Raw genomic sequence first — 24,249 nt, forward strand, 5'->3', positions numbered from 1 at the left:
TAAAGCACTTGCTAAAAAAAAAAAAAAAAAGAACAAACACCAAAGGCCAACCAGAAGCCATCCCCGTGGGCTCTTGACATTAACCCTCTGTCAAGCACTAGCAGATTGCTTAAGTTAAAATGTTCATATAGATTAAAAAGTGAAAAGTTGTGCTAATGAGACTGAAAAGGAAACCAGGGTAAATGAAACCAAGAGAGAGAACAATCTGCTGTTCGTAAAGGAAGTGCATGATTGTATCCATCTACTTGCTTTGTTTTTGTAAATATGCTAATTTTAACATCATGATATATTTAGGAGTGTTGATAAAGAGCATAAGACAGAATGGAATCCCCCAGAAGCATGCCATGATCTTTGGCTCATGTCTGTGCCATGCTTGCCTGTGACAAGTCTCCTGTTCAGGCTGCCGGGCTGTGTGTGGCTCAGCCCCTCCTCCACAGGGTGGCCGCTGGTCCCCACCAAGGCTGCAGAGCTCCGAGGAGACAAGCAGCCTGGGCCAGGCAAGAGGACTGTGAAATAAGGAAATGCTGCCTGTGAGCCTGGGGCAAGAGGAAAGGGGCATTGAGGAAATCCAGCGTGGGGTCCTAAGGACACCAGGGAGTAGAGTGTGGAGGCCACTCACTGTGGTAGACACAGCCCAGGTGTGAGTCCAATGGAGAAGCTCATGAATGTGATAGAAGGCTCCCACAGAATTGTGACAGGTTTATGGGGGAAGATCTCAGGAGGAACTAGAGAAACAGCTGTGCTAAAGGCAGGGATGAGAGTGACGTGTCCCCAAGCCCTGGCCAGGAGATTATCTGAGATCAGACACTTGAAGACTCCTTGCACCTGTCATGGGAAAAAGGTGTGTGTGATAGGTGGAGAAGATAAGGCTTTGTCAAATGGAAAGGTCTGGAAGAGAAGAAAGCACCCAAGCATAAAAGAGTACAAAGAATATTCCTTAAGCCATCTCCCCGGGGCCACAGCTGTCATCTTCCCTTTTCGCCTATCATTACTTAGAGCCTGCAGATAGGAGGGTCTGTCTAAAAGGAAATGCCCTCAGGGAAACGGTTTCCAGTGTGCACACACTGCTGTGAGCTTGCATGGAGTACATTATTTAATAGGTGTGAGTTTGAAAGGGCAGCTGATTTTCTCTTCTGCTCTCAATTCTAGACAAGATCCCCAGGGGCTGCGGTGCTTACAACCGCCCCACCTAACCACTTTTTTTGTGTGAATGATTGGCAAAAAATGGGAATAAAGCTTAGATTGGATTGCTAATGCTTTTGGATTTCTAAGACTTCTTATAAAAGTTGTATAATCTGCATTACTATGAATTCTGATAATACAATTCCATACAAAACAGGACAATTAAAAAGGAGTACTATCTTCTTTTAAACCTCAAAGATTTCAGTCTTGTGTAAAGACACACAGTGCACATGCCAATTTTTAAAAATATTAACAGCTGGCTCCATAGTTCCACTTAGGGAAGGAGGGAACTGTCTCCTTGGGAGAGGACTTTGATGAGCTTGCAGGGAGCCTGAGCCCTTGATAGCAGGGTCCAGGTCTCTGCAGGGGAAGAATTTGTAGTTTGTTGTTTCTGCTCAGGGAAGGGAAGGAGGAGGAGAGGCAGTGGGGAGGAGAGAGGTAAAAGGAGGAGAGAGGAGATAAGCTGGTTAGGCAGGGGAAGGGGCCAGGACAGTAGTGACTCAACCAGTTCCAAATGAGTTTGTCTTTCGTTACTGGAATGTTAACACCCCCTTACCTCCTTATAGGGAATTCTTCTGGTTTACACATGGACATGAAAACCAAAGCCCCTTGGGACAAGTCACAGAGACCCAGGAGGTGGACTCTGAGTTTCCTGGGTCCTGGGACAGGACGGGGAGCCAGCTCACACCTTGCTTTGCTTCTTTGGTTCTTTCCATGTCAAATATAAAAACAAGAATCTTTTGTCTCACCCTGGACTTTTCCTTGGGAGTTAGAAGCCTGCACTTTCTGGGTCCTGATTTGACTGTGGCTTTCAGAAAGCTTGCTGCTTCACAGCCTTGTAAACCTCCGACCCAAATAACAAAAGCCTTTAATTGCCTGCTTACTTTAATTGCCTTAGATAAGATGGTATCTTTTCCTGGGCGCTGCTAATTCCAGCCTCTGTAATTACCTTCTTCACCTCTTTCCAGGATCACTTTACTCTAGGTGTTTTGATTTTTTTTTTTTTTAATGCTTCAATTCAGGCTCTCTCGGTCTTTTTTTCCTCACTGGTTCAAATAGGAGAAAAAAGGAATGAATTCTAAAGAGATTCCTGGATCATGGGGTAGAAAGAGTGGGGAACCCAGAGCCTGTCTGGACTCTACTGCTAACTAACTAGCAGTCACTCAATCTCCTGGAGCTTTCCTCTTCACAGTTATAAAATGAGAGTTCCAGTTACAACCCTTTAAAAGTCCATTCCACTGGGGTACCAGGGCACACACCTGTAATCCCAGTGACTCAGAGGCTGAAGCAGGAGGATAGTGAGATCGAGGCCAGCCTCAGCAACTTAGCACAGGCCCTGTCTCAAAATAAAAAAAAAAAATAAGAAGGGTTGGGGATGTAGCTCAGTGGTAGAGCACCCCTGGGTTCAACTCCAGTACTGCAAACATAAACAAATAAATAAATATAAAAATAAATAAAGTCCATCCCAGGCTTAAGGCTGGGCTTATGGATCCCCTAGGTCCCCACTGTGTTCACTCCTCCCTCTCTTTACCTGGAAGACTCCACTGTGATCAAAGTGACTTTCCATAGAATCCTAAAGACAGTTCATCCCCTTTGTGAATCCTAATTTTAAGTCAATAACAATTATTTTCTGTCTCCCATCTCTTTCTTTGAACCTTAGAGAATATGATTAGCTAAAACCAAAGGAATGGGGCTGGGATGTGGCTCAAGCGGTAGCGCGCTCGCCTAGCATGCGTGCGGCCCAGGTTCGATCCTCAGTACCACATACAAACAAAGATGTTGTGTCTGCCGATAACTAAAAAATAAATATTAAAATTAAAAAAAATAATAATAAATAAAATAAAACCAAAGGATTTACCAGAATTTTTACAGCGATTTAAAAAATTTTTTTTTTTTAGTTGTAGATGGACACAATAATACCTTTATTTTTATGTGGTGCTGAGGATCGAACCTAGTGCCTCACATGTGCAAGGCGCATACTCTACCACTGAGCTACAACCCCAGCCCCAATACAGCAATTTTCTTGCAGGTAATCCTGCATACACTTTTTCAATATCTGTTCCACACCCCTGGTGTTTGTTTTGTATCTGGTTTGAATGTGCAGAGCTAAAAACATCCATAGGAGAGATTTTAAATTATTTCAACCAATCGCTGAAACTCCCAGGAATTCCATTTGGAAGGAAGAATAAAAAAGAATATGGGCTTTGCATTCAGACAGACCTGGGACCTTTTATTAAACAGAGCAACTTTGGATAGTTATGTAACCTCCTTAAACCTCAGTTTCTTCATCTATGAAATGGAGTAATGATGTCTACTTTGTAAGATCATTGTCAGGCCTAAATACCAGGTATATACTAAGTTCTTAATACTTGTCTGTGTTCTCTCCTGTAAAATGCCACCCTGTTTTTTATTACTTTGCTGTCCAAGAGCACCAACTAGGACCTAGATTCAGTGCTCAGTACCTAGGTTCCATGCTTAGAACCAGTATTTTGGTGATTTGGACCAGGTCACTTACCCTCTCTAGGAGCTATTTCCTCATCTGGGGACTGGAGTCAGTAATGAGACTGGTTTGCAGGGTTCGAGAAGCATGAAAGGCATTTTGCAGGGTTCCTGGCTTAAAGCAGGCACTCAATAAATAGTAGCTAGACATGGAAGCACAAGGTGAGCATCCCTAATCCAAACATCCAAAATCCAAAATGCTTTAAAATCCAAACGTTTTTGAGCACTGACATGACACTGCAAATGGACAGTTCCACACCTGACCTCATTGACAGGTCATGGTCAAAACACAGGTGTACTAAACATTTTCTATAAAGTCACCTTATTACCTGTGAGTTATGTACGAAACGAGTGAGTTTTCCATTAGACCTTGGGGTCCCATCCCTAAGACACCTCATTATTTATGTGTGAATATTCCAGCATCTGAAGCATCTTGATAAGGGCCACTCAACCTGTAGTAGCAGCAGTAAAATCCTACCAAATCCCACCTGCGGCCCCCAGGAAGGGTGTGAGAGACAGAAGGAGGAGGGACCAGCAGGCAGCCTGAAGGAGGGGCAGGAGGCCCCAACCTGTGGGACAGGATTCTGCCTGCGTTCACCTTTCCCCTCCCCCAGTCTTTTCCTCTGAGTCAGTTCCACTGTGTTGGGAAGGGTCTGAGTGCAAGCCTCGTAGCTTCCTTTCCCAAGTGACCCCTGCGTGGGTTCTTTCCTGCATCCACTCTTCAGGGCTGCTGTTTTTACCCCACGGTCCCCCCCTGAAGAACTGGAGTGTGCTGGACTCACTGGTACCCACCCTGTGCCACGTGCACAAGCCACTTACATGGCAATCTTGGAGGGTGTAACTTGGGGACCCAGGAGTGAAAGGCCTCGTTGCTGAGCATCTTGGGGCAGAAGGGAGTCTTGGGAGAGACCCCGGCTGAGTCTTAGAATTAAGCCAAATTTTTGGACACAAATTAACTTCCACTTGGGATCTACCAAAAGAGAAGCACCGTGTTTGTCAATTATATAATGTTATTAGTTGTATACCTTTAGTGATGACACATTTAATCACTGTTATTACCAGGTTTAAAATGTACACATATGGGGCGGGGAACGCAGCTCAGAGGCAGAGCCCTTTCCTAGCATGCAGGAAGCCCCGGGCTTAATCCCAATATATACGTTTTAAAACTAGTTCATGATCATTGCTAGCAAACCGCCCATATCTTGTGGCCTGTGCACATTTTGTAACACACCTCTACTTAATCTCACCTACTTGGATGGCTCAATGGTGTAGGCGTTAGTCTTGGATTAAATTTCAAAACCATGGCCAAAGTTGCCTAATCTTCCTCTGCAGCTGACAGCTTTACCCCAAGATAAGCCAAGAACAAAGACCCGCCTGGGGCATCTTTAAAGCTGTGAAGGTTATTTCTCCCTAACACCTTGCTTCTGTTTCTCACAGATGAGGCTGGAGGAAAAGGGAACATCCTCATAGGTGTAGGGGCCTTCTGTAAGGTGACCAGACAGGTCTGAGCAGCTTTCTGGGCCCCTTGGCAGATAGGAGACAGCAGGGGCCCTTCTCGCAGGAAGGATTCCGTGATGCACTCCATCCTAGGGATGAATCCAGGACCGCCCTCACCTCCCTTAGATCTTCCTCCTAGAGGGAAGTCCCTCTCAGCCACCTTCGCCAAGCTCTGACCTGTGTCTCCATTAATGGCTATTTACTGCTCACCCCCAATCTATTTATAGCAGTGAGTTTAAACTGCCTACATGATTCAAATTTTAAAACTTACAGTTTTATGGTTTTCAAATAACAATCCATATTTGGATACGTTGTTATCACATCGCTCCTGAACTAGGAGTCATAATAAAATGTTGAGAGGTGGATTTTTAAAAAAGGAAGGAGGTGGGTGGAATCTCCTACAAAGTAAAGATTGTCACTGTCACCTTCTTTTTGTTTTTCTGAGATGAGGTCTTGCTCTGTTGTGCAGGCTTACCTTGAACCCCTGGGCTCAAGGCATCCTCCTGCCTCAGCCTCCCCAGTAGCTGGGACTACAGGCATGTGCCACAGCCCCTGACCCTGTCACCTTCTTTACCCTTCTTTTCCACATCACATGCTCTCAGGGAAGATTAAAGGAAATGGTGAACGTGCGACTCAGCACATACCTAGCCATAAGGAATTTGTGATTATTGTGGATGATGGTCTTCCTAGAAGAGTGATTGGCACCCTGTTGTTGTATTTATTTATTATTATTTATTTATTTATGACAGTGGAATGCATTACAATTCTTATTACACATATAGAGCACAATTTTAGTATCTCTGGTTGTATACAAAGTATATTCATACTAATTCATGTTTTTATACATGTGCTTTGGATAATAATAATCATCACATCTAGATAGTGCTTTACCTAATTGGTTTTCTTAATTGATCCATGGGTTTATCCAGTGGCATTATTCCTATCAATGATCATTTCCAAGTGTCTGCACATTACATAAATGAAACACCAACAAAAAGATAAAAAAAAATTAGGGAAGCTGGGGTCTGTAGTACACACCTATAATCCCAGCAACTGGGAGTGTGGGCTGAGGCAGGAGGTTCACAATTCAAGTTCTCGGTCACTGCTGACAACATAGCAAGACCTTGTTTCAAAAATAAAAGATAAAAAAAAAAAAAAAAAGCTGAGGATGTAGCTCAGTGGTAGAGCATCCCTGGTTCAGTTCCTAGTACAGCAAGATTAAAATAAAATAAATAAATCAAGGAGTGGAAAACACTGGTCTATATAAACTGGTATATGCATGCTGTTTCCTGTTTGTCACTCTTCTTGGGATTCAGCCTCCACCTGGCACCCTGCTCTTTCTTGAGTCCCGTAGCTTCAGTAGCTTTTCAGTATTCTTCTCTGACATCCATCCTGAGGCCAAGTGTTTTCTATCCTACTTGGGAGTCTGCCTTCTTCAGCCATGCCCTTAAATGAAAGAGCAGGAGGAACCCCTGGTGGATTTGACCTTCATTCAACAGTGTTTTGCAGGCACTGGACTAGGCACCAGGGATGCACTGTGATAAGATGGAGTTGCTGCTCTCAGGTGGCTTATAGGCTAGAGGAGGAAAGCTCCCAATGAGTCGGAGACAATTCCTAAGGGTCTGGAGTGGGAGATTGTAACACTTGCACCACTTGTGGGTGAGACTGGAATCAGTGGAACATGTTAGGCTTGAGGCACCCATGGGAGGAGGGCTGAGTCTGAGCCAAAAGCCTGCGAGCGAGAGCAGGTAGATGGATAGATTCCCCAGGCACCAGTGGCCCAGGAAGTGGGCCAGGAACAGAGCTCTGCAGAATTCCAATGACTCCAGTGTCTAAGTGTGGCCTCACATTTCCTTTCATTTAAAGGCACGGAAACAACACGTAGGGATATTGTTGGGATAATCTGTAGAATAGCAGTAAGTTGATAGATGAGAAATGCATTTAAATGGCCTGGTTCTGTCCTCTTCTAAGGTCAGGTTGGGGAAAGAACTACCCTGCGATGATGCTGCAGGGCTAGGAACGCTGGCAAATTGCTGGTGGCTGGCACCATCCACTCATAAGGACACAGATGGCCACAGCAGAGACCTGCACATTTGAAGATCATTTATTAGACCAGAGTATGGAAAACAGCCCAAGTCCTATCCGTATTGTTCATCTGTGAATGGGTTATTACACAGCCATTGAAAAAGTGAGCAAGTTCTTCATGTACTGATCCGTAAAACATCCAGACACGTGCGCTCGCGCACACACACACACAGACTGTGCTTCCAATTGTGTAAAAAACACACAGGGGACAATATGACATTTGCATTCTAAGCACACATTGACATGGATATGTGATATCTCTGGAAAGATTGAAAAAAAGAAAAAAAAAAAACTAGTAGCCTTAGTTGCCCCAGGGAACCAAAGGGTTGAGCAGGATTGGGGGAGGGGGGTCAGCATTCATTTTGTAGCTTTTGAATTCTGGATTATGTAAAAAAGTAACCAATGGGGGGGAATGCCTCTATTTTTAGAAGAAAAGAAAAAGTGATCAAGAGCTGTAGGAGATGCCCGGATGAGAAGCCCCCACAGGATGGAGGGTTAGTGATAGTGAAATATGCTTGTCTTGGATCAGACACACCACTGGCGATCAGGGCTCAGTCATGCTGCCAAGCTGCTCTTTGTGGTCAAGTCTATGTGATGAGAAGAAGGACATTTCTGGGGAAGGCGGCAGGGGTAGAGGTGGTAAGAAGGTTTGCTGAGCCCCAGTGCTAGTGTGCAAGAGATCTCCAGTTCTCATTGCAACCAGGTAGTCAGATGCTGGAGACCGAGGTTTGGGCTATACAGTTTTTACCCTTTTATATAACTTCCTTGGAGCTGGGGACATAGCTCAGTTGGTAGGGTGTTTGCCTCGCATGCACAAGGCCCTGGGTTCAATCCCTAGCGCCACCAAACAAAAAACAAACAAACAAAAAACCCTTTCTTGTTTTCCTCTTAAATCTCATCCTCTTTCTCATAATGATGGATATCGAAGTCTTAAAATGAAGAGGATCTGCAAGCTTATTTTCCAGAACAAGAAGAAAGGTGGACATCCTAGTGCTGATCCAGGAGGGGAAGAGAGACTTGGCAATCTGGATAGGTGGTGACAACTGCCAAGAGGCCAGCAGGACAGGGGGATTCCCTGAGACCTGCCACCTGAAAAAGGAGAGCTACCAGGAGCCTGCCTGGGCCTGTGAACTGCCCGGGGCTCGGGAGAAAGGGGTTCCTCAAATGCAGTGACAGAGAAGCAGTGCTCAGTCACAGGATTGAACCTGAAATTGTCCCAGGTGAGGGAGGCGATCCCATTCTTGTTGTCACAGAGAGCTAGGCCACTTCTTCGTTCAACAGGCGTTACTTTATCTTCATTGTTACTACAGAGCACAGGGGACACTCCTGTTTATCATCTTTATGCTGATCCTAAAACGGCACTAAAAGCTTCAAATGAGGGAAGATAATTTATCCCCATTTCATCTCCCTTCTATTTGGTTTTAGCCACTTGCTGCTGTGACTCCAGTTTTGTCCACTCTTTCCCAGAAATACATCATCACACGTGGATGGACTGCCCAAGGGCAGGCAGGTCCCCGCAGAGTCAGTGAAGGATGAGATTCCAGCTCTGCTCACAGGCAGCCTGCATTCTCCTCAGGGGACGATCACATTCAGAAATGAGCAGCAGTGCCGGAGAGCATAGGGTCAACACCAAGACAGAGGACTTGATAATAATGGCTCCAGGGCTCATGTTGACAGAGGAGTCCTGGAGGATCAAGATATTCAAGTTTCTGGGATTTGATGGGCCTCGAAAGACAGGTTAGATAGATGTAAGGGAGGTCTAAAAGCACTTCAGGTGGGACCATCTGTGTGAGGCACCCTTGTGGGATGACAAGGGACCCAGTTAGCTGGAGAAGACAGAATGAACAATGTCAATGAGAGTCTAAAGGAGGCATTCCCCAGATCCAGAGAAACCCACGCACTGCAAATGTAGCTGTCAGGGCTTTCGAGAGATGTGCCAAGTGATCCAATATGATCCACAACTAGCCTGCCAGGCGTGGAGGAAGGGGATGGGTCTGGGGAGGCTGTGGGATCTGTGTTTGACACAATCCTCTTACGTCTCTCTGCACAGTTGGAGCCAAGGTAAGGGCAGACTTTAACAAGACTCCACTCTCTCCCTGCAAGCTCAGCTCGTGTTATTCTTTTCTCTCCCTGCCTCCATTCCCTTTCCTGTGCATGGCCAGATGTGGAGAAGAGACCCTCTCTCACTGTGAGTTGTGGTTGGGATCTCAACCTGTGATGTTCCGTTTTAGGGAAGATGTACGCATGCGTAGCTGAGAAGGGAGTATAGAACGTGGGAACCGTGCCAGCGCTCCTGTGGTCTGGGAATCGTCCGTGTTCAGAGCCAGCTGTGACACTGTTTAGCTGGGTGGACTTGGGCTGTCACTGTCACCCGGTCCTTGGTTTCTTTTACTTGTAAAATGAAGGTTCGCTAAGACCTTCCTGCTTCATATGATTTTCTTGAGGTGCAAATGAAATAATGTTAGTGAAAGTACTTTGGAGACTGAAGACTTTACTAGCAGCAGTTCCAGGTGAAGACTACCTGGGCACAGAGGGGAGTGGAATTGGCTGGGTAAGTGCCAGCCAGCCCTATGATTTTATAAAATTATTTTATATCACTATAAGAAGTTTAATTATGAGCTGCCTTTGATGTTTTAATAGCCCTCACTCTAATGACACTGTTTTCCTCCTTAGATGTCCCTGAGTTCCAGCTCCCCTCTGAAAGTTCCAGCATGGTCCCCTCAAGCGTCAGGGGGATCCCCAGCCCTCGAAGCAGCAACTAAGATTCTCATGCAGCACCTTCAGAGACACCCTGGGCTCCAGTCATTCCTCATCCAGGATCAGAGCCACAGCTGATCTGAAAGTGGAATAGAACTGTTCTAGAAATGACGAGATGCTCTATGTGGCGGCGAGCTGGGTTCTCCAGCCTTCTCCATTAGAAGCCCTTCCAGTTTAAGTTCCTCGTTGTAAAAGTGAGTCCTCCAGTGTCCCAGTGAAAACAAATTAAAAGCAAAAATGTTGAAAAATTTTACAAACTTAGAAACGTGGTGGTAGCTAACGTGGGATTGGTGAAGGGTCAATTTTGGGTGTGTGAGGCAGGTCCAGGAGGAAATGACAGCACACCCCCCAGCTCCTTGGGCAGTTTAATGAGGAGCTATTTATCATGGTGACTTACCTGGTTTGCTAGGGCCCGTGTCCCTTTTCTCTGTGTCTGTGTCCAAATCTTTCTTTGTGTGTTTGGTGCCAGGATTGAACCCAAGGCCTCCAATGTGCTCTACCACTGGGCTGCACCCCCACCCCACAAATCAGTTTTGATAAAAACACCAGTCCTGTTGGATTAGGGCCAATCCTAATGGCCTCACTTAACCCTAATTACCTCTTTAGAGGCCCTGTCTCCAAATATGGTCTCATTTGAAAACACTGGGAGGTAGGACTTTGGCATATAAATTTGCAGGGGACACAATTTGGCCCATGACACACACTACAGACAAGGTTCAGAGAAGCAAGAAGGGATGGTGAGACACCCAGGAACTAGCACCAGCAGAAACCTTTAGCATCCAGGCTGCAGAAGTAGATGGGAGACAGTGGAGATCCTGGGACCTAGTCACAACTATAGCCACAAGAAAGGAGTCACCTCCAGAATGTGTGCCATGGGGTAGAGGAAAAGCCACTGTTAAGACCAGGCAGGGAGGGGAGAGGGATAAGACCTGCCCCTTCTCTTACCACACTCCTGACAGAGCTTCCGCTGTTCACCATCTGGAGCGGGAGCAAACACACCTGGGTGCCACTGTCAGATGCCAGCCTCCTGAGGCAGAGAGCAGAGCTGCCAGGTGAGCTGGGAGGCTGGGCGATGAGGAGACACAGAGTGAGTGGCACAATGGAGGGAAAGAGTACGTTACCAGAGGCAGAATTACAATTAATGTTTGAGAAACTTAAATGGTCTTTAGTTACTGGAAAACAGAAAATGTCACTTTCCTGCAAAAATATTAGTCATACATTCTAAACTAGACCACCTACCCCATAACCATGTCAATGTCCCAGAAGTTACCATTCTAGAAAACATATCGACCCAGGTAAAGCAAAAAAAAAAAAAAAAACCAAATATGTTTGTCAAATTTGTTTGTGATGTTTGAATACTTACATTCTTATAGTGTGTACTATAATATATAGACACACACACACACATGCGTATATATATTTTTAATGGTTTAAAACAGTTACCTGCCTGGCAAGATGACACAGGGCATGATGGTTTGAATGTCCAAATGAAAGGTAGGGACCAAACATGACCAAATTACAATTAATGTGTTGGCACCATCCTGGGTGGCACTAGTGTGTGTTATCCTGCAATTAGCCCTTATGTCCTTGGGCAAAGCAGCTGGCTCTCAGGAAGGGCACCCTCTCCCTGGAGCCTGAGTCCCCGTGGTTGCTCCCGGGAGCCACAAGCAGGTATTGAAGCTGAGGTGGCCTGCATCCTCGCCCGTCTGACCTTGCTTGGCCCAGTGCACCCTTTGATTATGTCAAGAGCCAGTCACATTGTGGGCAGATGTTCAAATGGGCCAGACTAGTGTCTACCCCCAGGCCCTTTTGGATCTTCTGCACCAGGGATCTACCAAGAGAAAAAGGGCTCAGCCAGTGCCAGCATCTGTGCTTTGCTTTAGCTGCATTTGAGTTCTCTCTTCCTGTATCACAGAGCATTCCAAATTTATTTGCTGCATGGAGAAGTCAGCTATTTTCTTCAAGAATCTGAAGTTTGGGCAGGGATCTTTACAGGGAGCTTGAGTCTAGTCCACATTCCACTTCCAAGATGGCGGAGAGACAGGTGGGCACTCAGCTAGGCTGAGGGTGGGGCCCGTTTCCCTCCATATGGCCTGGGCCTTAGGGCATGGGGCTAAGCCAGATGGAATCTGAATCACCTCTTGATCTTGGAAGTCTCATAGTGTCACTTCTTTCATCCCTCGTTGGCCAGAGAGACTTGTCCAATTTCAAGCAGAGGTGACAGACTCTGGAAAGTGGCAAGGTTCTGGAAGTACATGTGGGCTGGGAAATATTTTTGAAAATATTTTGGAATAGACTCTGCCTCAGGATGGTTCCTTGTGTGCCCCTTAACTGTCTGTACGTCATAACACAGTGGTATGAACTAGAAACAATCAATAAAGATGATACTGCTATTCATTAATTCAGCAAAACTTTATAGAATACCTACTGTGCTAGGTTTTGGGAATAGAGTTGTCCCTCAGAATGTGAATTCTGACATCAAAATCAACTGATGCTCAAGTCTCTTGTGGACAAATGGTGTGATATCTGCCTATAACCTACATATATTTGCATGTAACTTTTTATTTCTTTTGGTGCCAGGAATTGTGGTTAGAGTCTTGTGTGTGCTAAGCATGGGCTCAGTAAGCTAGACCCCCCAGCCCCTCCCATATACTTTAAAATGTTTCTAGATGACTTGTAATAACTAACACAATGTAAATATGTTGTAAATAATATAAGCAGTTATACTATATGACATAAGGAATAACGACAAGAAAAGGCAGCTTGTACGTGACCAGTACAGAGATGATCATGGTGGACCTAACTACAAAGTATACTTTGGCACCAGGAAAATTGTCTTTTTCCGATTTTTGTGATCTCTGATTGGTTGAACTCTAGGATATAGGACCTGTGGACACAGAGGGCCTAGTGTGTAGGTGTGAGAAAAACCTACTCCTGCTTTCAAGGCGCTATTATAGCTGGGGAGTGGACAGCAGCTATGATAATACCATGCTGGCTGCAAGGAGTATGTACTGTGCCAGCCCCCAGAAGGGACAAGTAAGCCACTCCTCGGGGAGTTACAGAAGTGACATCCAAGCACAGACCTGGGAATAAGTAGTAAATAGGAAGTGAGTTGGAACAGTTCAGAGAAGAATAAGATGGAAATATGCAGAGATCCAAGGCAAAACAGGTGACCAACTATCCCGGTTGCCCAGGACTATCCTGGGTTTCACCAAGTCCAGGAAGCCCCTGGGTCGCTGGGAATTAGCCTTGGGCTGGTGAATGGTCTAGGAAAGCTGGCATCTACAGAAGTTGGAGTGAAGCCATGGTGGGGTTAGAGAGAGAGAAAGCTGGAAAAGTAGCCAAGAGTCCAAGCAGGAAGCCTAGCCATGGTAGAGGTGAGGGCTTCATCACAGGCAGCTGAGCAATCAGGGATTTAAAGCCGTAGAGTGACTTGCCAAGACTTGCATATAGAAAGAGCTGTGGCTCCTGGATAATTAAGAAGAGGGATAATATTATTCAGCTATGAAAGGAGGTGAAATCCTGTCATTTGCAACAACATAGATGGAATTTGGGGACAGAACATTAGGTGAAATAAGCCAGGTACAGAAACAGAGACAGATACTATATGTTCTCATTCGTATGGGGAAACTCAAAAAGTTGATGTCATAGAAGGAGACGGTAGAACAGAGGTCATCACTGGAGGTTGGCAAGGGGTGGGGCCAGGGGATAGAGGGAGGTCAGATAACAGGTACCAAAGCACAGTTAAAACCAGGCATGGTGGTGCGCACCTGTAATCTCAACTACCGGAGGAACTGAGGCAGGAGGATTGCAAATTTGAGGTCAGTTTGGGCCACACAGCAAGACCCCGTTTCAAAAACAAAATAATGCAAGCCAAGTATGGTGGTGCATGCTTGTAATCTCAGCAGCTCGGGAGACTGAAGCAGGAAGATTGTAAGTTTGAGGCCAGCCTCAGCAATTTAACAAAACCCTGTCTCAAAAAACAAAAAAAGAGCTAGGGACATAGCTCAGTGGCAGAGCTCCCCTGGGTTCAATCCACCAAAACAAATACCAACAAGTAATGCAGAGTTAGACAGAAGGAATAAGTTCTAGTCTTCTACAGTACAGCAGGGTGCTGTAGTGTACAATAATTCATTGTATACTTTATAAAGAATTAGGAGAAGAGTTTGATGTTTCCCAGAACAAAGAAATGGCAAATGTTTAAGCAGATGGAAATGCTAATTATCCTGATGTGATCATTACACATTGCATAGATATATCAAATTATCACATTGGACCCCATAATTATGTGCAATTTAAAAAAATAAAATAAAATGATTTTGAAAGAAGAGAGGATGAGAGCAAGCTATGGGAAGGCACAACAGAGAAGAAGCGAAGAAACAAGTTCCCAGGGCCACCCTCCAAAGGACAGGGAATGCACGGGGAGCTTGTCCAAGCCTAGAAGAGGCCTGGGACAGCCAGACCTGTGGGTCCAGACAAGCTGAAAGGGAGCCGAGAGCTGGTCAAGAGCACCTTCTTAACCATCCATTCATTTTACCCTGTCCATCTTTGTCCATCTTCTACTGCAGTTATTTCTGCGTGTTTCTTATTCCCTCCTACCCTCTAGATTGAGAATTCTTCAGAGGATCCTAGTCTCACCCACTCCATATTTCCACATTTTCTCTTATGCATTCCGCACATGATTGGCATTTGATGGTAACACTGTCACCAGAATGTCATCGGAGGATGGGAAATGTTCATTTCTCAGCAGCCTCTTCAGTCACTAGCAATAACAGCAGACAGACACTAGAGGGCACTCCTTCCTCTTTTATCTGAGTCCAGGGCCCTGCACCTTTTCTGCCCAGTTAGGTCTCTTATTCCACCATCACTCACGTTGTGGAAAACATAGTTTTCACCACTATTGAGGAGGGGGTTTGAGGAGTTTTGAATGTGTATAGCAACACCTCAGGCAAATGCTCATTTATCCAGCTCAGGTCTTTGATTCCATTAGAATTATTCCAACAAATATGAGTTTTTGAAAAACTTCCAGTCTAAAGAAGAAACCCATATTTTAAAAAATAATCAACCACTTTACATCTATTAGGATGGTTATGATCACTAAAAAAAAATGAAAGCAAGTTGTCAGGGGTGTGGAGAAATTGCTGGTGGGAAGGTAAATTGGTGCAGCAGTATGGAAAGTAATATGGAGACCCTCAAAATTCATACTGGGTATAGCTCTGTGGTGGGACACCTGCCTAGCACGTGCCAGGCCCTGTGTTCCATCTTCAGCACTCGAAAAAAAAAATTACACACTGAAAGCAGGGATTCAATCAGATGTTTGTCTTTATGTTCATAGCAGTATTATTCTCCATTGCCAAGGGAGGGAAGCAGCCACTGTCGATGGATAGACAACGTGGCCTAATACGTACAAGGGAATATTATTCAGCCTGAGAAAGGATGCAGTTCTGACACGCGCTCCCCCATGGATGAACCTGGGGGATGTGACGCTAGGTGAACCATGACAGTCACCACAGGACAAAAGCTGTAGGGTTCCACAATGTAGCCTGTGCCAGGTTCTGTATTTCATCGCTAAAGTAGTCAAATCCTACAGGCAGGCAGTTCAGTCTGGCTGTCAGGGGAATGCGGAGCCAGGTTCAATGGGTTCAGAGTTTTAGTTTGGAATGAAAGAGCTCTGGAGATGGATGGTTGTGGGAGGCTGCCCTGCCCATGAGCTGAGCACCCTCTCTCAGCCTTGAGTAAGGGAGGTGTTTGGCCTGGCATCGCAGGCCACGTGCTATGTGAAGCAAGCGGCCTCCACCATCGCTGGGCAAAAGAAGTCTGCTCTAGCCCTGGACTTGGGCGTTACCCAATGGGGTTGGACAACCCCCTTTGAAACCTCATCCCCTGCCTTATTTGGTGAAGAACATTCCATGGAAACTCCTTTGTGTCTCCCCCCATAAACGTAGAGATTCCGGGTGCACGCGCTGTTGCCTTCCAGCATGGACGAGGACCCTTGAGGTCGCAGAGGAGTTCCCACTCTCCATCTGAGAAACTCATGTCCGTGGGTTGCGTGATTTCTTCGCTGTTTTCTTAGTTTAATGTCGCAACCAGCTCCTCTGAACCCAGTTCATCCCATCTTGGCGGGCTGCTGGCGGAGATGGCGGAGATGGTTGCACAACAGTGCGGATGTACCCGATGCCACTGAACTACATACTCTAAAATGAAAGAGAAAAAGACACAGGTATGCTTAAGCACCATTTTAGATACAGCCTCATCTTTACCATAGTGTTCTGGGGTGGTGAGGGGCTGCACAGCAGGGTCACTTTGTGTCCCTAAGAGAGGTTGAAGTGGCTTCAGACACAATGGTCCTTGCTAAGTCTCATCTCCCACCCCCTGGGCTCCTGATTACCCTCTCTGTCTATTCCAGGCCTTGCTTTCTCTGTTAAGGGCCTTCATGTGTCTTACACTCTATATCCCATACCTTATAACTCATCTCAAAAACGCCATCTTTTTTTAGTCACCTTGTGTATCGCTGTGACAGAATACCTGACAAAAACATCTGAGAGAAGGGAGAGTTTATTGGGGTTCATGGTTTCAGAGGTTCAGTCCATAGATGGCAGCTCCAGTGCTCTGCTCCCCAGCTGAGGCAGCACATCATGGAGGAAGAGCTGCTCAGGAAGCAGACCGGGAGGGGTAGGGTGGAGGCAGGGCCACAGGGAACAGTGACCCACCTCCTCTGCCTACAGTTGCCACCTCACCCCGTGCGTCCCTTTAACCTAGGATGGACTGCTTAGGTCACAGCTCCCACAGTCCAGGCATTCTGTCACTGGAATACTCCTGCATTAACACAGGAGCTTCAGGGAAACACCTCAGGCCCAAACCGCAGCACCTCCTTTGAGCTAGTCTTACTCTAAGAGTATTTCATTTGGCCTCAGTGTTTTCCTGCAACTTAGTGGTGTACCTTTCTTGTGGTCGTTAATATCTGCTCTCCTTAAACCAGGAAGCCTAGTCTCAGCCTTCACTTCATGGAAATCGCTCTCAGGAGTTCCTAGGTCCTCCTGTTGGCTCTCTCCAGGGGCCTTTTCTCCATCCTCATCCTACTTGATCTCTCATAGCATTCAGTGCATAGGGCATTCTCAGGAGACTGCCCCTGTCTTAGTGGCCGCCCCTGAAACTCACGCTCTCCTCAGCTACTGTGGACTTTCCCTGGAAAGTGAATCTGGCTTCCTCTACTGATCCCCCTCTGCCTCCGTCTTGGAAGACTAATCAGCTCTGTTTGCTTTAATGGATTATAATGGTGGCTTCCAAATCTCTGTCTCCAATGCTGACGGTTCCAATGCTGACCGTCCTCCCTCATTTAACACCACACTTCCTCCCACCCTCATTTATAGGGCATTTCCTCTTTGGATGTTCTGCCAAACAACTCAGCAGCCAGGGATCTTTATTTCATAAACATACACTGGAGAGGTAAGAATCTGGGTACTTCTGGTAGGGCTGCCCCCATCCTACCTCAAGGTCTGGGGTGGGTCGTGTAACTTCTGTGAGTCTCAGTTTCCTTATTTGGGAAGACATAGACTTCACAAAAATACTGTTCATGAGGAATAAGAAGAAATAGCTGTGTATGTATATGTATAGATATCATAAATAAAAAAAGTATTCCTCTGCATCTATGGGAGATTGGTTCAACGAACCCCTGAGGTTTGTGGATGCTCAAACCCTTTACATAAATAATGCAGTATTTGCATATAAGCTGTATACATCTGTTCTGCCTTCTTAGGGTAAGAATATAACCAAGCTATTGAGTGGTTCCCAGGCCAACAGCTATTTCAAGTGAGAACATACTAGAAATGCAGGCTCTTGGTCACCATCCCAAGCCTAATGAATCTGAATCATCATTTTTAACAAGACCTTCCATGGTTCACATGCACATTAGTTTATAAGGCAAAAAATATTCTCCAAAACAAAGTCTAAACTCCTTAATTTGTCAGAGTTCTCCAGTAGCTTTTCAACCTTATATTCTCTTGCTTCAGAACATATACTATCTGCTTCCCTTGTTTTTTATTATTATTATTAGTGCCAGGGATTGAACCCAAAAGTGCTTAACCACTGAGCTACATCCCCAGCCTTCTTTTATTTTTTGACACAGGGTTTCACTGAGTTGCTGAGACTGGCTTTGAACTTGCGATCCTCCTTCCTCAACCTCCCTTGTTGCTGAGATTACAGGTGTGCACCACCACACCCAGCTCTGCTTCCCTTTAACTGCAGAGAGGGGTATCGCTGCATTGATAAATGGTAGGAAAATGAGTTAAGTATGACTCGGCACAGCATGAGAATCCAGAAGGCAATACTTGTTGAATACCAGATGGCTGCCAGAGACAGTAACTGCTCTGTGTGAGAAGGAGAGATTCATCGTGATTCTCAAAGTTTTTAAAGTCTTTACCAAGTAGAAAATCCATTTGGTTCTTTAAGGTTGTTGACATTCATACAGGCTAGGGCGAGCAGGGCAGAGCTGCAGGGAGATGGAATGATTTCTGCAAAGCCAGAAAAAGGGGGGAAAAAAACAGAAACTGGACAACTTTGCCTGAAATCAAGGGGAGTAACAGAGATAAGATTGGAAAAATGCTTAAGAAGCCAAGGTATTTATTCGAGAGTGCAGTGTTTCCTCTAAGTTGCTCATGATGAAATTTTGATGTCTCATTCCATTATCAAAACATAGCAGCACCCTTTAAGAAAATTGATGGTACAATTGACATGCATCATAAAAATCACAATTACCAGCACATGTGCCCATGAGGAAACCAAACCATGAAGTAAATATCATCTGTTGTTGCCATATCTTTATTATTTATTTGCTTCTTGTTCATTCATTTTCTCATTTATGAATGCTAGCAGATCAAAGTATGGACCCTTACTCATTTGGAGAAAAGTACTGGTGAGTGGGGGAAACTTAGGGATGAGATATTTACAAGCTGAGAAAGTTCTATTCAGTAACTGTTCTTTTCTCTATGAATTGGGGAAGGTCGTGGTCATTCGATCTGAGACCAGACCACCTCGGCTTAGCCCAAAGAACATAGCGTTCCCAGGGATCATGGATTTAGCCTAGCTGTGGACCGTGGGAAGCAAAATCCTCAAAGGATAAACGTGTGCTTTTAGGCAGATGACTCTGGTAACTGTATACAGGATGGGTTGATGGAGGGAGTCAAGGGAGACAGGAAGACCAGTTAGGAGATTACAGCAGTAAACAGCAGTAATCCAGACTGGAGAGGAGTAATCAGATCTTCTGTTTACACAGTACTTTGTGTTATTCAAATTCTTCTCACAGACCCTCCTTAAAATGATTATGTGAGGTAGATAGAGTCATAAAAAAGATTGGAGTTTTAATTAAAAAGACCAGTTAAATGAGAGACGTTTTACAAAAAGAATTGAGAGCATTTAGTGTTGGAATGGCGGGGATGGAGTGGGGGATAAGAGTGCAGTGGAAGCCCATCTTCTAAGTTGCTCATGATGAAATTTTGATGTTTTATTCCACTATCAAAAAATAGCAACACTCTTTAAGAAGATTGATGGTTCAATTGACATGCATTATAAAAGTGCTGGGCAGCTCCAGTACCATGGCTAGAGGAGAAGCTGCTGGGCAAGGGGGTTGTGATGGTGAATCTGATTTTTTTCTTATTTATTTATTTATTTATTTATTAGTTTCGGCGGACACAACATCTTTGTTTGTATGTGGTGCTGAGGATCGAACCCGGGCCGCACGCATGCCAGGCGAGCGCGCTACTGCTTGAGCCACATCCCCAGCCCTTTCTTTTTGTTTTGAAATAATTTCAAACATATGGAAAAGTGATAGTACAAAATAACTCACATGTTCCCTTTGCCGTGAGGCTCCTTCAAGTTTTGCCCAGGGTCTCAGTAACATCCTGTGTAGTCAAATGATCGCACCCAGTTATGCGGCAGCGTCTCCTTTGATTTCCAGCAGGTCTTCAAGTTTCTGTGGCTTTGGTGGGCTTGACTCTATTGACTATTCCAGGTCATTTTGCAGGCTGTCCTTCAGCTTGGGTTGGTCCAGTGTTGGGTCATGATTAGATGCAGGGTTTGCATCTTTAACACTGTCACCTCTCTTGCATCCCATCAGGTGGCACACAAGGTCTGTTTATCTCATGGCCTGTGGTGTTAACTTTCATGATTTCACACGGTGCCTGCCAGGTTTTTCCATGGCAAAGTTACTCCCTCTCGCCCACATAATTACTAAAATATTTTGTGAGGAGACATTTTGAAAGGGTGCTAGCGGGGCAAGCTTTATGGGTGCACCGCCTGTTTAGCTGCAGGATCCTGGGCTCAGTTTAGTTTTTGCACAAAAGGAAAAAAAGGAAGGGAGGGAGGGGGAAGGCCAGTTGAAAAAGAGGAAGGAAAGGAGGGACGTGAGGCATACATTTTGGCTGACTTAGTGGCAGAATGTTTGCTCAGCATGCGTGAGGCCCTGGATTCAATACCCAGAACTGCAAAAACAAAATAAAACCTAAAACCATCATTCATTTATTTTTATTTTATTTTTTAATTTTTTGGGGGATGGATATTGGAATTTGAGCCCAAGGGTGCTTTACCATTGAGCTATATCCCCAGACCTTTTTATTTTTTATTTTGAGAACGGGCCTCTCTAAATTGCTGAGGCTGGCCCTGAACTTGCGATCCTCCTGCCTCAGACTCCTAAATTGCTGGGATAGTTCACATTTACTCTTTGGCTTATTAATATAAGTTGCAATGATGCCCAAGAAAGAGAAAAACAAGACCAGGGCTTGGGTGGGAAATCTGGGTGGGAGGTCAATGTGGGAACTAACATGCACAAAGGTGTGGACCAAAATGGGACCACTTCTCCAAGAGAAGATCTGGAGGACACGCAGATGCATACAGAAGGAGCAAGGGGAGCCAGCTAAGGGAATGGAGGAGTGCATCACAAAGGGAGGGAAACCCACAGGGGCAAGGAGCCAAAGGAAAGCCTGGATGATAAAAGGAGGACTGAGCCACGTCAGTGCTGCTAAGAAGTTAAAAGACTGGGCTGAGCTGGGCTTGGCGTCTCTCACTGGGAATCCCAGCTAGTCCCGAGGCTGAGGCAGGCAGCCTCAGCAAGTTGGAGGCCAGCCTGGGCAATGTAGGGAGACCCTGTTTCAAAATTAAGAATGATATTTCCTTTTTTCATCACGTTAGTAATTTGAGTTTTCTCTTTCCTTCTCTTCCTTAGCATGGCTAAGGGTTTGTCAATTTTATTTATTTTTTCAAAGCACCAACTTTTTGTTTTGTCAATTTTTTCAATTGTTTCTTTTGTTGTAATTTTATTGATTTCAGCTCTGATTTTAGTTATTTCCTATCTTCTTCTGCTTTTGCTGTTGATTTGTTCTTCTTTTTCTAGGGCTTTGAGATATAATGTTAAGTCATTTCTTTGTTGACTTTTTCTTCTTTTAAGGGATGAACTCCATGCAATGAACTTTCCTCTTAGTAATGCCTTCATAGTGTCCCAGAGACTTCGATGTGCTGTGTCAGTATCCTCATTCACCTCTAAGAATTTTTTAATCTCCTCCTTGATGTCTTTTCACAACCCATTGTTCATTCAGTAGTATATTATTTAGTCTCCAGGTGTAGGAGTAGCTTTTATTTTTTTATTTTATCATTGATTACTATTTTATTCTATTATGATCTGATAGAATGCAGGGTAGTATCTCTACTTTTTATATTTGCTAAGAGTTGCTTTGTGGCATAACATATGGTCTATATACAGAGCAACAGTAACAAAAACAGCATGGTATTGGCACCAAAATAGACTGGTAGACCAATGGTACAGAATAGAGGACACAGAGACTAACACATATAATTACAGTTATCTTATATTAGACAAAGACGTCAAAAATATACACTGGAGAAAAGATAGCCTCTTCAACAAATGGTGCTGGGAAAACTGGAAATCCATGTGTAACAAAATGAAATTAAACCTCTATCTCTCACCATGCACAAAACTCAAAGTGGATCAAGGACCTAGGAATTAAACCAGAGATTCTGTGTCTAATAGAAGAAAAAGTAGGCCCAAACCTCCATCATTTCGGATTAGGCCCCTACTTCCTTAATAAGGTTCCTCTATAGTGCAAGAATTAAAATCAAGAATTAATAAATGAGACGGATTCAATCTAAAAAGCTTCTTTTCAGCAAAAGAAACAATAGTGAGGTGAATAGAGAGCCTACAGCTTGGAAGCAAATTTTTACCACTTGCACATCAGATACAGCACTAATCTCTAGGGTATATAAAGAACTCAAAAAGCTAAACTCCAAAAAAACAAATAACCCAATAATAAATGAGCCAAGGACCTGAACAAACACTTCTCAGAAGAGGATATACCATCAATCAAGAAATATATGAAAAAATATTCAATATCTCTACCAATTAGAGAAATGCAAATCAAAACTATTCTAAGATTTCATCTCACTCCAGTCAGAATGGTAGCTATTAAGAATACAAACAATAATAAGTGTTGTTGAGGATGTGGGGGGAAAGGCACACTCATACATTGTTGGTGGGACTGCAAAATGGTGCAGCCAATATGGAAAACAGTTTGGAGATTCCATGGAAAACTGGGAATGGAACCACTTTTTGACCCAGCTATCCCACTCCTCAGTCTATACCCAAAGGACTTAAATACAGCATACTACAGGGACACAGCCACATCAATGTTTATTGCAACACAATTCACAATAGCTAAACTGTGGAACCAACCTAGATGCCCTTCAGTTGATGAACAGATAAAGAAAATGTGGTATATATATACAATGGAATACTACTCAGTAATAAAAGAGAACAAAATCATGGCATTTGCAGGTAAATGGATGGAGTTGGAGAACACAATGCTAAGTGAATTTAGCCAATCCCCAAAAACCAAATGCTGAATGTTTTCTCTGATTCATAGTGGGGTTGGGAGGGAGAGCAAGGTAGGATTAGATGAACTCTAGATAGGGCAAAGGGGAGGGGGAAAGGGAGGGTGCATGGGGGTAGGAAAGATGGTGGAATGGGATGGATATTATTACCCTAGGTACATGTATGAAAACACGAATGGTGTGAATCTGCTTTGTGTACAACTAGAGATATGAAAAATTGTGCTCTATATGTGTAATATGAATTGCCATGTATTCTGCTGTCATATATAACAAATTTGAATAAAAAATAAATTAAAGATGAGCCGGGTGCAGTGGCACACTCCTGTAATCCCAAGGGTCAGGAGACTGAGGTGGGAGGATCTCAAGTTCAAAGCCAGCCTCAGCAAAAGTGAGGTGCTAAGCAACTCAGTGAAACCCTGTCTCTAAATAAAATACAGAACACTGGGGATGTGGCTCAGTGGTCCAGTGCCCTTGAGTTCAATCCCCGGTACCAAAGAAAAGGAAAAAAAATTTAAAAAGTGAAAGTGTGGGGGTGTAGCTCCGTGGCAGAGGGCCCCTGGGTTCAATCCGTAGTACCACTAAACAAAGTAAACAAATAGCTGACCAAGAAAATAACCCTAGTTCTAGCGACCAGTCACAATGAAGAGATTATTCTTTTGTTCTTTTATACATTTAACAGCATCATAGCACAGGCCTGAGGATGGACAGTGTGCTGGCAAGGCTGGTTTCCTGGTGCGCCAGCGGGCACGGAGGGACCTGCGCTTAGGAGGCCTATAGGTTTGGTTCAAGATTTGCAGTCGCCGTCTTGAAAGTCTCAATTTTTGAGCAAGAGGCCCTGCACTTTCATTTTGCACAGGATCCTGAAAATTTCGCAGGTGGCCCAGGGTGATGGTGCACGTTTCACCTATTCTTGGTTGACACTGAGGTGGGACAGTATCTTGTCCCAGTGGCAAAGTGGAGATAAAATTTTATTTCACCTTGGGCAGTGTTGGCACAGAGTAGTGGACGGTGGGAGATGATGATCTCCTCTGTGAGTGTGGGCAGATTCACAGGTTAGAGGCGAAGGCGAAGATGGGCTCAAGGCCTTTGGGGTGACAGATTTTTGCTATGGAAAGACAGCGGGGCTGGAGGACAGAAGCCCAGGGAGAAAAGGCCTAGCAGGCAGAGGGCGGGACCGGCGCAGGACTAGCCACGCGCCTGAAGAACCTGGGCATGGTGCCCATTACTAAGGCGCGCCTCGGCGACGCTGCTCCTGCAGCCAGCGCGTAGGCCAGGCCGTCCCCACCGACGCCAACGCGCGCTCCGCTCCGCCACCCGGTCAGATCCGCTGCCCGC

The 24,249-nt window shown here is 44.8% G+C and overlaps 1 protein-coding gene, 1 long non-coding RNA gene and 1 other non-coding gene across 7 annotated transcripts in view; 2 read left to right on the forward strand and 1 right to left on the reverse strand.

Annotated features, from left to right (window-relative positions):
* Fbxo16 (F-box protein 16) overlaps positions 1 to 12,421 on the forward strand; it is a 51,973-nt gene extending 39,552 nt beyond the window's left edge. For 4 of the 5 annotated variants that reach the window (XM_048801508.1, XM_048801509.1, XM_048801505.1 and 1 more), the window contains one exon: positions 9,937 to 12,421. In XM_048801508.1, the coding sequence (XP_048657465.1) occupies positions 9,937 to 10,098 (162 nt within the window). In that variant the 3' untranslated portion in view covers positions 10,099 to 12,421. Of the gene's footprint in view, positions 1 to 9,425; positions 9,452 to 9,936 lie in introns of all 5 variants that reach the window. The other variant, XM_048801507.1, reaches the window with a different exon arrangement.
* On the forward strand, positions 8,037 to 8,109 carry Trnaa-cgc. The gene has a single exon. It is a non-coding gene; the product is annotated as a tRNA-Ala (tRNA).
* Positions 12,422 to 14,314: 1,893 nt separating the features above from the next.
* On the reverse strand, positions 14,315 to 20,351 carry LOC125616379. Its single transcript, XR_007347008.1, has 2 exons — positions 19,862 to 20,351; positions 14,315 to 16,214 (listed from the first exon to the last, which is right to left on the reverse strand). It is a non-coding gene; the product is annotated as an uncharacterized LOC125616379 (long non-coding RNA).
* Between the last annotated feature and the right edge of the window lie 3,898 nt (positions 20,352 to 24,249).

This window comes from Marmota marmota, unplaced genomic scaffold (genome assembly GCF_001458135.2).
Source record: "Marmota marmota marmota unplaced genomic scaffold, marMar, whole genome shotgun sequence".
Classification (NCBI taxonomy): Eukaryota; Metazoa; Chordata; class Mammalia; order Rodentia; family Sciuridae; genus Marmota; species Marmota marmota.